Here is a 14,356-nt window from a genome sequence, read left to right on the forward strand (position 1 = left end):
ACTCTGCTGGGCTCAGGTTGCCATCTTAGTAGGAAGTGTGTGTGTGTGTATGTGTGTGTGTGTGTGTGTAATATTTTCCTCAACTGTAATAACTAATCACTAAATTCCCATCACTCTTGTGTTATTCTAGTATGCCTTACTCCACTGCCTTCGCTCTTCTGAGATAAAAGAGATATGTACATGTATATATAATGTATATACATATGTATTCAGTATTCTTTAGATAAAATAGATTACTTATAAAACTAGTGGTGACAGAAAATAGTTTGATTATGCAGACTGCAAAGGAGCACTGAATCCAAACTTGTTCTCTAAGGCACTCATTCATAATTGACAATCATTTGAAGTGTTTGTTGCTAGGTGTTATGCTATGAGGGTAATAAAAAATTAGCTATGTTTTACATTCACAGAACTTGGAGTTTACTGGAACCTAAACAACTATAATATAAGATGAAAGATCAGGCATTTCATAAAACCAGCACTTAAAAGTAGCCTGGAGACTCAGAAGTGGACATATTTACTTTCAGATTATGGGAGGAGATCTAAAGGAAGGCTTTAAGAAGGAGTGACAGGGGCCTCCTTGGTGGCACAGGGGTTAAAGTCTCAGCCATATCAAGCTTTCACCAGTCACTAAGGACTGAGTTCAATCCCAGGCCAGGTTGCTGACCCACATGGTGCAGCAGACCTCTCCCGACTTGCCTGCTATTCCCCTCAGCAGTGTATTTCAGTAGATCTGCCTAGTCTGCTCCCCACTCTATCTCTGGTGAATCCTCTCACCCCACCTCCCGCCCCTGCACCTTTGGCCTATACCCCAGTGCTTGTATGCATAAATAAAAAAAAAAAACCTCTAAAAAAAGGAGTGACATCTAAAATAGACATACAAATAGAAATTTTATAATGTGGGTGTAATGGAATACAGTGAATAATGTTCTGAATAGAATGAAATGTAGTAGCTCTCTTGACCAGAGGGTAGCACTTAAGGAAAATACAGGTGGGAGAATAGGTGGATTCAAATTGCAAAGTGCTGGATGGGACTCTGAAGACACCAGAGGACCCTTAAAAGACAATTTGCCTCATTGTTTTGAAAACCATAAATTCAGGTAAGATTTCCACTATTCATTGTTTGTGATTCTTACAATTACCTATAACAAAACACAAGGGCATCGGTCTTAGAATTTTAATGCACATTCCTTTACTCTTTTAAAGATTAAGTTTCCACAGTACAAATTTGAGCAAGACAAGAATTAAGAAATGGGCTACAAAATTATGTAACATTTTGGTTACAAGATATGTGTAAGAGTTTATGGCTTTACACAATATTTCCCTCTACTATTAGAGTCCATCACTACCTCCCTTGGAGTAGAAGTGGGACAAATTTAATTTCTTCTTTATAAATTTAAAACAATGCACAAAATACAAATTATACTTAAATTTTATGTTGTTGTTTAGAGAGATTAGTAAATACTTCTTTCCCAAGGCCCTTTCAGTAGTCCTTTCTAATGAGGCAATTCAGGAATGTCTGTTTTCAGTTTATTATCAAGCAGTTATAAAATGACACAGAAATAAAAAAAATTGATAAAAAATAGTTAAGTATGAAACATATCTTACAGTTGAATGTTAGGTAAGAGAACAAATGTTTTATGAGTAATGCATTATTATGTTCCAGTTGCTGCAATATACAAACATTTAACTGAGAACATTTTGGGTTTTTGTAATATCAGAATATAATGTTGCCAGAGCATCTCAAAGCAGGCTGATGCTTATTTTATCCTTCAGGTCATTTACCCCTTTTAGTTAAACATTTCAACAAAAGGAGTTTATGGACATTTTTTTTAGCATATAATAAGTGAATTATTATTATGCGATACTTGTCTGACTTTGAAAAGCTAATACAACACTTGTTTTTTGTCCTAAATTTATTTTATGCCCTGAAATGGTGTCTAACTAAACTTCTTCAGAAAAAAATATATAGATATGCACATAAATATTCCTTATAGTCTACAAATCACAACGTGCATTTTATTTAGAACATTTCCTCCAATGCTTTATATCCTTTTCTGTGAGAACAAGGGCTCACTCCAGATTTAAATTATTCTCTCTCTGAGATAAAATTGTCCTTGTAAATTAACCAAGTGTGGTATGGAAGGGCAGGGAGAAAATATTATGACTTTCCCTCCAAAAGGAAAAATTAACCCAACTAATTTGGGTATTAGCATTTCATTTCCTCTTATTTGCTGGTTTTATGATATTAATATATTTTAAAGTTTACTGTTTAATCAAAAACAGCAAGGCTAATGAACTTTAATATATTTCCATGCACTGAAAATCAAATTGTGATAATAAAATGCCAGATGGCAGAATCATAACAAATGCAGTGTACTCTCTTTTCCTTTGTCTTGTCTTGCTTTTGGGTTTCTTGATAGGCATTTTGTGTTCTATAGCTGAGGTTTTTTTTTAACAATAATTCTTGTTATTTCTGTTTACTATTTTGATAAATTTATTTATATCTAAATTTCCTGCGATCCAAGCTCAAAAGTATCTCTCTTTTTCTTGAACCATCTTTTAAGGTTCTATTTAGTATGGTTTTTTGCACTATAAACCACACAACAAACAACAAAATAAGCCCTGAATTCATTATATTGTTTTCTTGTTTGCCACTGCTATTATTTACTTTAAGTTGTCTCAAGAGCTAACAATGGTAAAATTAATAGCATCTGTTTAATCTTCTGCTATTCAGTTCTCACATTATATTATAGAATCATATGAATAAGAACAAAAAATGTTTTAACACAGATTTCTTTTCACGCAATTTGACCAATGATTAAAATGCTGTTCTTTTAACTTTTATTCCTCTTCCCCCTAGGATATTGAACGCATCTTTTCAAACATTAGATGGTGCTAACCCAATGCATTTCCGTTTTGAGATGAACAAATCAATAAATTCTTCTCACGTCCTTCTTTTCACACACCTGGATCCAAGTCTTTAAATCAGGGTCAGATTTGTGACCCTCTCTAATATACATCTATGAGTTTATCAAACTCGAACTGGCCTACAGTAGCATGTGTGAGAAACAATGTTTCCGCAGGATCTCATTTTTCCCTGAATGAAAACATTAGTCCATGAGGACATTATCTAAAGCATGTAAAAGATTTGAAGTAATGCCTCATTTTATTGATGAACATCTCCCTGAAGTGGTCTCCCATAAGGAAATAGAAGACAGGATTGATGACACTGTTCAGAAAGGCCAAAGGTCGAGTCACAATGTATAAGGAGCTGATGATGGCCTCTGCGCAGGGTAACTTCTTAAAGCTCCGCAGGCGGGAAGCTATCCTCATGTTCCTCATGACATGGTAGGGAGTGAAAAGCACGGAGAAGATCACGACCGCCATGATGACTAAGTTGAGAGGCTTTTCAAGGGGCAAAGCAATGGTAGCCTGCCTGTTCCTCTGCTTTAGGAAGAGAGCCATCTTGAAATAAAAAAAGCACATCACAAAAAGAGGAATGAGGAATCCCACGAGGGTTAGACACAGGCTATAAATGAGGTTGCTTTCGGGATCCCCAGAACTTGCGTAATCAGTACAGATGGTGCCATTGACTAATGCAGGACTTAGAAAAGGAAGTATGGGCAGTAGCTCTAAAGTCACTAGAACCCAAATGGCCAAAGAGAATATGATAGCAAGTTCCTTCTTTTGCAGAACGTGTTCCCGGAAAGGATACCTCATGAGCATATATCGATCGATGCTGATCAAAGTGAGGAAAAGAATGCTGGTATAGAGATTGGCATGAAGGATGTATCGGTTAATTATGCAGAGCACGCCCCCATATAGCCATTCTTTCAGGGCATAACTCTTTATCAACAAAGGGAAGGTGCAAAAGAAGATCAAATCAGAGATAGAGAGGTTAAAGAGATAGATGTTGCTACTATTCCAGTTCTTCAGGCAGAAGAGATAGCCAAAAACAACAACTGTGTTCCCAATAACTCCCACAACAAACTCAATCCCATAAAAAATGGGAAGGTAGTACGTTTCCAGGGCAAACTCTGTGGCCTGCCAGTTTTTACAAGTTGTATTCCATACCTAAAGAAGAGACATAAACATATGAATATAACAAACTACAATTAAAGACAATATTGTGCTTAATGTGATAATAAAAAGTTCCACTTAAAAGTTAAACTGAGAGTAGCTTACATCACTAAATAGTATATCTGCACACCCATACTTATGCCACTAATATATAATTTCAACAAATACTTATTTACATTTTTTTCAATTTCACTTGTGTATTGGAAATGCACATAGGATTAAAACAATGAACAATTTCTTCAGAATTAAAGCTCTGAATTAGAGAGGGGGCAAATAATTGTAACAGAAGCTCTGAATTATTAATTTTTATTTATACAAGTTAGCAATTTGTTGCCTTATCTCCTGGAGGTTAAAACTAATGAGAGGCTGAATAACTTCACATAGGTCAAGAAAGTGGAAACTAGATATGTTTTGAATAGTCATTACATAAAATATGGTTATTTTTATTGCTCTGAGAACCTCTGAAATATGTGCTGGGCACTGGGGATAACAGCCAATATAAGTAAAACAAAGTTGCTAATCTCAAAAATTTCATTCTCTCAGGAAGAATTAGGGCATAAACAAGCAAAGGCATGCAACAGAATGACAAAGGGTGTTCCAGACATCATGAAAAGTACATGCAAATGCCCTGAGATAGAAACACACATGGAAGATGACAAACAGCAAAAAGGTTAAGAAGTATCCCTGTTCTCATTGAACTGGAGGGGTGCAGATCTTACCCCTGGGGCCCTGCCCCCACTGTAATGCCAGGGTGTGGGATCCTCCATGTTTTCTTTCCCCCCTTAGTGGCCCTTTCCCTTAGTGTTTCCCCATCACAGAGCCATGAGTGAAAAGCTGCTTTGGCTTTGTTCAACCTCAAAGGCACTGACACTGCAACCTGACAAAGTGAAGAGGTGTCTACTTTCATTGTTGTGTCTCCAGGACCCACCATGGTCTCCAGCATATTGTAGTTTCTTGACAAATTCTGTGAGTTAAGTAGAACTGATTCAAACCCAGAAGAGGAAACTGGGATTGTTAGAACTCTAGTTTTGCTCTTATAATAGCATTTATTTTGTTTCCATGTTAATAAAGAATCATGTTTATTATATTAAATTTATAAACTACAAATTCATTTTAAAGGATATTTAAAAAATTTAATGTGGAGAAGCTAAAAATATTAGCAATGATAACAATGGCTATTATTTACTGAAAGCTTATCATGTACAATGTGTTTGCTCAACACTGGCTAAGGATTAATTCCATTTAATGCCCAAGATGACATAATGAGGAGACACTGTTACTACTTTCACTTTACATGTGAAGTCACTGAGGCTTGGAAAATTAAGTATTTTGCTGAGGTTATACACATAGTAAAAGACCTTATCCAAACAGGGCCCATGAAAATAAATAATCATTCACCCGAACCTCAAGTGCCTTAATCACCTGCCATTTACTCTGGCAACGAAGTCGGACTGTGGTGGGGCCAGGTATCTCAAAAACTTGACTTTCATAAAAATGTATGGGATCACTATTGTTAAATATGCCACTTATTTCTAATAAGGGAAAGTGAGGCTGAAAATAAAACTTTCTAAAAATCTCCCTGACAGATTGTCTTTGAGCAAGGCATTTTGGTACACAGAGGCAAAGAAAAACAAATGCACCTGCGATTCCTTGGGGGTATGCTTGCCAACAATGAGCAGAATTCATTATGGTGAAGGCATGTGGAAAACTCTTATCTGCTTTTGACAAAGTCAAGTGATTTACTCCAACTAAAGATCATTGGTATTTTGAGTGGGTTTTATTTATGAAAATCTGTCATGGAATTGTAAACATGTTATGTTCAATATTTTGATAAGCTATTTTTAATTACTTTAAAACCTCCTAAGTTCCTCTGAGCTTCTCCCCATATCTTTCCATGGAAACCTGCCACTAAGTTCAACGATAGGAGAAGCTGGGTAGGTGCTTCCTCAGGCAGCAGATGGCACTGCCAAGGAACCAAGCTTCACTTTGTTTTTGGGATTATCTTATTCTACTGCTCTCTTCATTCCCAGCAATAAACCTCATTTCTCAATCTCATATGCTGTACAATTTTTTCAAACCTCTCCCACCTACTCTTCCCTACTCATCATTAGTAGATGTTTTTGCCTCTGTCTTCTCTGAAATAAAGCTCATTTGTCAGATATCCACTCTGATCCCTGTCTCTGTATGTGTCCCTCTGCCAACAGAGGAAGTCTGTTCTTCTGGTCTTACTCCTGATTCAACTGATTCTCAAATTCCCATCATCCTATGTGATACACTTCTTTATCCTGTCTACTCAGACTTCTCCTCCAACTCAACTACATCTTTTCCATCAGCATTAAAACCTTCTTGCCCTGTCAATCTTAAAAATAAGGACAAACCTCCCCGGTTTCACATGTTTCCCTCCTTGTCATCACTTGACATATAAAAAGGCTATTTTCACTAATTGTTTTGACATCTTGACATCCATTCCTTTCTCAGTCTACTCCAATTTGGCTTCAGGCCCGCAGATCCACCAAAATAGCATCTATAGTTCTCAATCTAATAGCTATTTTTTGCTAATTTTACTTGCTATCTCACCTGTTTTTCATACAGTGACTTTAGGAGCACCCTCTTCCTTTCCTGTCTGTTACATAACAATCTCCTAATTTTCCTTCTTTTGCAAGCATTTCTTCCATGCCTTCTATGACATGGCAATCTCCTTGCTGTCTGTCCTCTTTTCTCTCTGTAAAATATTTTGGTGGGCTAATCCTTCTTTGCCCAAACTTTAAATGTTAGAGTTCTTCAAGGCTCAGTATGGGTTCCTTTTTTCTTTTTTTCTTTTGGAAATATTCAAAAAGCTGGTGCTCACACTCAAATGAATATTAAGACAACAGAAAATTTTCTTCACTTAAGAAATTCATTTGTTTCATTTTTGAATTTCCTCCTGGTCATAATTCTTACCTTTCTGCCTTATCATTTCTTACATATACTGATGGATGTCAGTAGCTTATGTGCAGCAGAAAGGTTTGACTGCCTCTGAGAGAAAATACTTCATAAAGACTGAAGAAGTCAGATTAACAATTGCACCACAAAGCAAGCTCAGAGCCATGTTGAAGTCTTAGAGAATTCTTTTGCCTTTGAGTTGTCTACAGAATGAGAGATTAATGGAAATAGGGATAGAGAATACCAGGAATGGAATAAGGAAAATGAATGACTAGTCTCCTTTGTCCTACTTCTCTGAGTGACTGTTTCATTTTTTTTCCAAATAATGTTTTAAAGTACATATTATATAACACTCACTAAAAATACAGATAGGCAAAAGATGAAATTGTCCATAAACCTAGTGCTCTTAATACTTAGATAGCTTCCTAGACTATAAATAACATTAATTTGAATTTATTTTTACATGAATGAGAGTATATATTTTGTGATGCTTTTTAGTCTTCTTTGTTTAATTTATTTCATTTAAAAATATTTTTTCTAAGTTCATAATATGAATAAATTGTGGTTTTCTAAAGGCAAAACTGTTTAATATTTGCTAGTCAATTTAACCTCACCAAGACCCACAATTTAGATTCTCAATTGGATCCAAATTAGATTCCAAATTACAATTAAGTATGTTTTTAGTGCAGCCATCACCATTCCACAAATTGATGAAGTAAGCTACCTTAAGAAAAATTCCCAATTAAAGGAGAAACTGTCTCATGAAAAGTTCATATTCTCTCTTTTGCTTTCTAGTGCTTACAGACTTGATTTTTAGAAAATACAAATTATGGTACATAGACTATGGCTGATTTGAATGAATTTCTTAAAACAGATTTTTAAAACATATTGCCAATTCTGATGAAATTTTAAATTATATATATCAAAATATATCTAAGCCTAATAGAATTATTAAACTAGAAACAGTGTTCAATTTATTTCTGTCAACAGATCAGTAGTGCTCATTTTAATCTCTTTAATGTTTTAATGTTTCTTTCACTTTAATTGTAGTCAGTCTTTAAAAAATGTATATTTTGAAACTCAAATTAAATTAAGTAATACTCATAATGAGTATTGCTTTAGCTAACTGCTTCTTTCATTAATAAACAATTTGCATGAAAATATATATTCACAGTGAAAAAATACAGTAATTTAATGTTGATGATTACATTACTTATATATAATTAAAAATTACACTAAAAATCAAGGTACAAAAGGTGATAACGTGCTATCACATTGCATGTTTATAAATTTCTTTAAAATATTTAAGAAATTATAGAAAGTTCAGGAAGTTTCTGCAATTTTAATAATAATAACAATAATAACAATAGTTTCTGCAATTTTCCATCTTTTCTTGAATGATGTAATTTTTACAAACATAAATGCTAAATTTAACTTTTAGGTACCTTAAAACTCCCTCTAACACATTGTTTTCTAAACATGAAAATGTACATGATAAAGTATTTCACATAATTTAGGAACTTTAAGTTTTTTTCTGTAAGTAAAGTAGTTATATTTATTTAAATTAAATCCAAGTACCATTTCTGCTGAAATATAAATTTCCAAGACATTAGCAAATATAACAAATCTCTTTTAAGAAAATTAATATAAGCTTTGGCAATGAAAACAATGCACTTAATTTGGTAAAATATAAACGGAGAGGACACCAATGTGGCTTCCTTATAATTTCTTCTACTGTTCTACATATGCTTAGGGATAACATTCAGACAGTTCATTTAAACATCACTTAAAACCTTCATTGCCTCTAAGACACTTTTAAAAGGAACGCTAACTAATGGGAAGTCTAGTATCACTTTATATACTTGTGCAGTATAAGTAGCATTGTACTTACCATTGTGCTGGAAGGACCGAATCCTTTGACAGAAATTCTTTGCTAGCAACTTGATACTGCTTCTGACCCAGTGCCGTGCAACTAGACATAGTTATAGTCACTGCAGTCTTATTTACATATCATGCAGCCAAGATTAATAATTCAAAGTCCAAGAATAATTCATTTGAACTCTAAGTCAGACGTTCAAATAGAACTTCCTGGAAAATAGAGGCAAATTACTCGTCTCATGGAAAATACATTTAACAACTACTGTTGAAATTATTTTAGTTCACTCTCAAAGCAAAAAAGCTCTCCTTTTTGTTTTTTAAATGCTCATTTGCATATTCAAATGAGGACAGATAAGGACTGTTTGTGATGGGTATACAATTGCTTCTGCTCTTTGTTTTGCAGATTCAAATATTCACAAATTATACACAATAGTGTATAATCTGTTGTGCTTTTACAGTGTGCTAGGCACTGCACAAAACACTTTCATACACTTAATGCTTCTAAAAATCTTCTGAGGTTATTATTTAAAAATTTTCTCACTTTACAGAGTGAAAAACTGTGGTTCAGAGAGGTTAATTAACTTTCTCAAAGTTACAAAACCAGTATGGAAAGGAACTCAAGTTTAAACCTAAAAATTGCAATTCACCTGCCCTAATTCCTGGCTGCCTACAAGACTGAGTAACAGTATCTGTGTGCACACAGCAGAGGGACTCAAAGTCCAAGAATTAACATGTATTTTTCAAAAATGCAGCTCTTTCCCACTTTTAAAAGGAAGAAAAATGTAAAACATCACTTCATCTATAATTTTAAAAGGATAAATAACAAAGCATGTGATGATTAGGCTTATTGATTTTAAGTAATAGGTTACCACGACACCCTCCAAACACGGCTAGCCACTGGGTGCGTTTCACATATCTCTGCCACCATTTTAAAGGGAGATAAGGGTGATTCCCTTTGTGGGTTGGTGAGAGACCCCCAGGGCTTCCTCTTTCTTCTCCCACATCCTGACTACCAACTTACTGTGGACTGCCAAGATGAAAAGTGGTCTCTACTTCTCCTTTTCATAGTGCACATAATCCAGAAGCATCTGGGAACCTAGGTTTTCTCCAAGTCTTACTTCATCAACAGTCCTATTGCTTCAGGTGCTCTTAATGGAGAAGGTAGAGTGATTCTGGGACAGGGACTTTAGTAAAACGGCTCCAATATTGTTGTTCTCTTATTACTGTGAAGCTTTTTTTTCAGATCTACAGAAGGAAAGCTGCATGGGGCGTCGAGGCCAAATTCACAGTCAGAGGTTTTCTCTGAGTCAGTGCTGATCATGGATGTGCAACATTTTAGCTTCACAGGACCTCACACTTCAAAGGATTACACACTTGTTTTAATGATCTACTGTTGCCTAATTAAAATTCTTAATTTTTTCACAAGAGGAGTGTGCTTTTATTTTGCACTGGGCTCTGTGAATTGTGCAGTAGTCTTGCTTGTGAGAATATAAATCTCCCAGGAAATGATTTCTATTCAAGTTTTTGGCTTTTTATTATTATTATTATTATTATTATTTTGTTTTAGTAACAATGTGACATGTTGAAATTTATGATTTGAGGAACAATGAAAATTTGAAAAGCAGCCAAGTTTGTAATGTAATTTACCGTCTATGAGGTAATATAGCTGATGGTTAAGAGAACAGGCCCTAGAGGCAAAGTAGCTCCTTTCTTATCTTGGCTGCACCACTAATCAGGACTCAGTTTTCTTGTCTGTAAAGGAGGGATAGTATAAGTGCCAATCTCGTCAAGTATTTACAGAAGTGCTATATAGTTTACATATATAGTATATTAGACAGTGTACTATAGCATATAGAATAGGCATATATTAACTGCTAAATGAAGAGATATTTGTAATAAATTGGAAGACATCTTCAGAATGATCATGTCAACCCAAAGCTATTGAAGTTAGAATATCTGCTTATCAGAAATGTTCATTTAAAATGATCTTTTTTTCCTTCACCATCACAATCCAAGTTTATTTTTTATATATATTTTACATCATTCTTCATTTTTGTACAATGTATACTTTCTCCTCTCAGTTGTGGTCCCCATACAATTCCCACCACCAATTCACCTGTGCACCATCACCATAGTCCCTTGTGCTCTTCCCTCCCCTATTTTTGATTCTTCTTCTCCTCCTTCCCTACAGAATGTCTCTGATTTATAGTTGTCTGTTGATTTTCATTTTTAATTTATTATAGTTTTTTATCAATTATTTGGCTTCTCTACATTCCTCCAATATGTGAAACAATCTGATAATTTTTCTTTCTTGCTGCCTTATTTCACTGAGCATAATCCCTTCCAGTGCCATCCATGTTGCTGTGAATGGCATAAGTTTATCTTTTTGATTGCTCAGTAATATTCCATTGTATATATAGACCACATCTTCTTGATCCAGTCATCTATTTTTGGGCATTTGGGTTGTCTGAAAAGATGGCATAACTTGGTTTCCTCATTTGGAGAAGGGAATAAAAAATAATGACTACCTCATAGACCTCATAATGTTTATAATATCAAATGAGATAATATGTGGAAATGCAATGGTTTAGGAATGCAAGAGCAGCTCATGTAAACCAGGAACACTAATCAGGAAATTCAGGAGAAAACCAAGGAGTGGAAAAGCAAAATATTAATGAAGCCAATGTTAATAATATCAACTTTCAATAGTATTTCTGAGCACTCTAAAGTCACAGTGTGTATGTTAATTCCTGCAGCAAGGATGCAATGCTAAGCATACTATTTGTATCTTTGACAGATGAAGAAACCTAAGCTGAGTAAAGATTACACAGTTATCCACAATCACACAGTTAGTAAGTGACTATGCTATAATTTGAACCCTTATTTGTTTGATTCCTTGTCTGACTCCTAAACCCAAGACTTTGACTTTTGTCTGCCCCTCTCATGTTAAAAAAGAAAATATGACATTGAATTCTAAAATGACTAATTGTGGATAACTCTTACTTTAAATTTCATGTTTTAACCTCATAAAATTACATTTTAAATTACTAACACTAATTTTAACTATAGGTTGTTAGAATTACTGGTTATCAAATTTTATTATTAAATCTGCTAACAAAATAGAAAATAATATTTTAGATTAGTAACTAGACACATTGAAAATAAATAAGTAAATGTTTATGGGAAGTTTCTACTAACAGCATCTCTGGTCATGCTTACAAGGAACATTATTTTTCCTTCAAGAACACAAATCTGTGTGAAAAACAAGCTGGTCTAAAGGTTACACTAATCTCCAAGGAATCACAAGCCCGGGAAGAGGAGGAAAATTAATTAAGGATATTTTCCCAAGTCCTTAGGGGCAATAATATTAATATCCAAAAGAGGTTGAATTGAATCAAGATGATTGAGGAGCCTAATTTGGTGTTGGTGTGCTGGGTAGACAGTTCTAAGGTTACCAGGTTATTTCTGTATTCAAAGAATGGTTTTAAACAGGAAAAAAAATTAAGAAAACAACAGAAAAGAAAAAATAATAATAGCGAGTATATGTGGATTGTCTCTAAACTCCTCCATGTCCTAGAAACCTATCGACCAAATTTACTAACCACAGAGTGTCCATAGAGGACAGGCATGCAGGCTGAGTAATCTGTTTCCTCTTTATATAAAAAGCCTTGTCATGTAACAGTGACATTAATAATGTCGATTTGTAAAATGCTGTTATTCTTATCAAGTAACTGAAAATCTATAATAGGTTTATTTCTAGACATAATGCCAAAAATTATTTTCTGCTGAATTAAAATATCCTACTTGTTAAAGATATCTACAGCTGAAAAATCCTCTAAGTTCTTTGAACTATTAATATCCTACAGTTTTTTTATGATCTATAGTAAGCCTTAATCACAGTTGTTTCTCTACAAAATAAGGTTGTTCTCCTGATAGGATATTCAAATGTTTGTGGAAAGTACAGAGACAGTTTTCATTCTTACCATTTACAGACTAAGGCATAGTCTTTTTGATGGTAATAGAGAAAGTTTGCTTGAATGATTGGAACAGTTTATCCTTTTGGCAAATGGCTATTCAACTACTCAGTTTTCCCCTGTCATGTTTATTGTGTTTCATTTACATTTGTTTGATTCTTGGAATATTTTGCTTTATTTATGGAAGCAGAACAAAAAAAAAAGAGAAAGAAACATGTGACTTATTGTTTTTATGTACTTATCAGTACTCTTAATTGCATACTAATCAACTACTTCCCACATTTCACCCCTTGCTTGCTCTAATAGATCATTTACTCTTGGAATAAGAACAAGAAATCAGTCTACTGAATCTCACTGAGCATGTTAATAGTTGAATTGAGATGTTTTTAAAATTCCCTGGCATACAGGAAATACATATTAAGAGAGTTAAGTGCTTTGTGACTGTTATAAATTAAATTACAGAACTTACCTGTTCCCATAAGTAAAACATTTTATGTGTGATACTTTTGTGTTAGTATCTTTACCACTGGAACATACTCAGTGATGCAACTATTCATTTTAAAGGATGTTTTATGCTGACTTACCACACTGCAAAACTAATTTGATTTCACTTTTAGTTCAATATTGTAATACAGTATCTGAAAAAATTTCCAACTGTAGCAATTCTGACAATTGCAATTAACAACAGAAAATGTTAGGAAAATATTTCATCATGGACTTTTAAAACATCTCCCTAACTCATGTGTATTATTTTTGTGTCTATAAGTTAGGCCTTTTTCATGTTAATCTAACTTTAAAACCCAACAGCACTAGTATTATTTGAAAAAGTGCTGCCCATCAAAACTAGCATGGGCTGTCAGATTTGAAGAAGTGTTTAAGAGTAATTACATAGAACTCCCTCGTCCTAAAGAAGGGCAAAGGCATTAGGCTAGGAGCAGCTAGGAGGGATAGGATAGGTGTGAAGGTTGACTTTGAAATGAGAGTTGTTCTTTGCCCAATGGAGATGCCAGTCTCCATGCTGGGAGAAGAAAAAGTGATAAGGAACTCTCCTTAACAGCCCTATACACACACAATATCCTGCTGGAAAAGGAAGCTTTATCTGATGAATTCCTAGATAAGGGTTTGACAATCTATTCTAATGAATAGACAGCCAAATTGAAAACAAATAGGGGGCCTTCCTGGTGGCTCAGGTGGTTGAGTGCAGTGCTGTGAAGCTGTCCGCAGCCTCTGCAGCTGGGTTCAGTCCCTGCCAGCCTGGGAGATACCCACATGGCGCGGTAGACCTCTCCTGTCTCACCTGCTGCTTCCCTCAGCAGTGTATTTCAGTTGGTCTGCCTGTTCTGTTCCCCACTCTGTCTCTGGTGAATCCTCTCACCCTCCCACATATCTGGCCTGTACCCTGCTTCTTGTATGCATGAATAAATAAATCTTTTTTAAAAAAATAGGCAAATAACATAAATCTTGAGAAAGGGGAGCCAGCATTGGACCCTTGATAACAC

The 14,356-nt window shown here is 34.7% G+C and overlaps 1 protein-coding gene across 1 annotated transcript; it reads right to left on the reverse strand.

The window, feature by feature from the left end:
• Positions 1 to 1,167: 1,167 nt before the first annotated feature.
• On the reverse strand, positions 1,168 to 9,066 carry SUCNR1 (succinate receptor 1). Its single transcript, XM_037526287.2, has 2 exons — positions 8,897 to 9,066; positions 1,168 to 4,077 (listed from the first exon to the last, which is right to left on the reverse strand). The coding sequence occupies exons 1-2, from the start codon at positions 8,897 to 8,899 to the stop codon at positions 3,130 to 3,132; spliced, it is 951 nt and encodes a 316-aa protein (XP_037382184.1). The 5' UTR covers positions 8,900 to 9,066; the 3' UTR covers positions 1,168 to 3,129.
• Positions 9,067 to 14,356: the final 5,290 nt, after the last annotated feature.

The sequence above is a fragment of the Talpa occidentalis genome, unplaced genomic scaffold (assembly GCF_014898055.3).
Source record: "Talpa occidentalis isolate TD23 unplaced genomic scaffold, MPIMG_talOcc4v2.1 talOcc4.4, whole genome shotgun sequence".
NCBI classification, from domain to species: domain Eukaryota; kingdom Metazoa; phylum Chordata; class Mammalia; order Eulipotyphla; family Talpidae; genus Talpa; species Talpa occidentalis.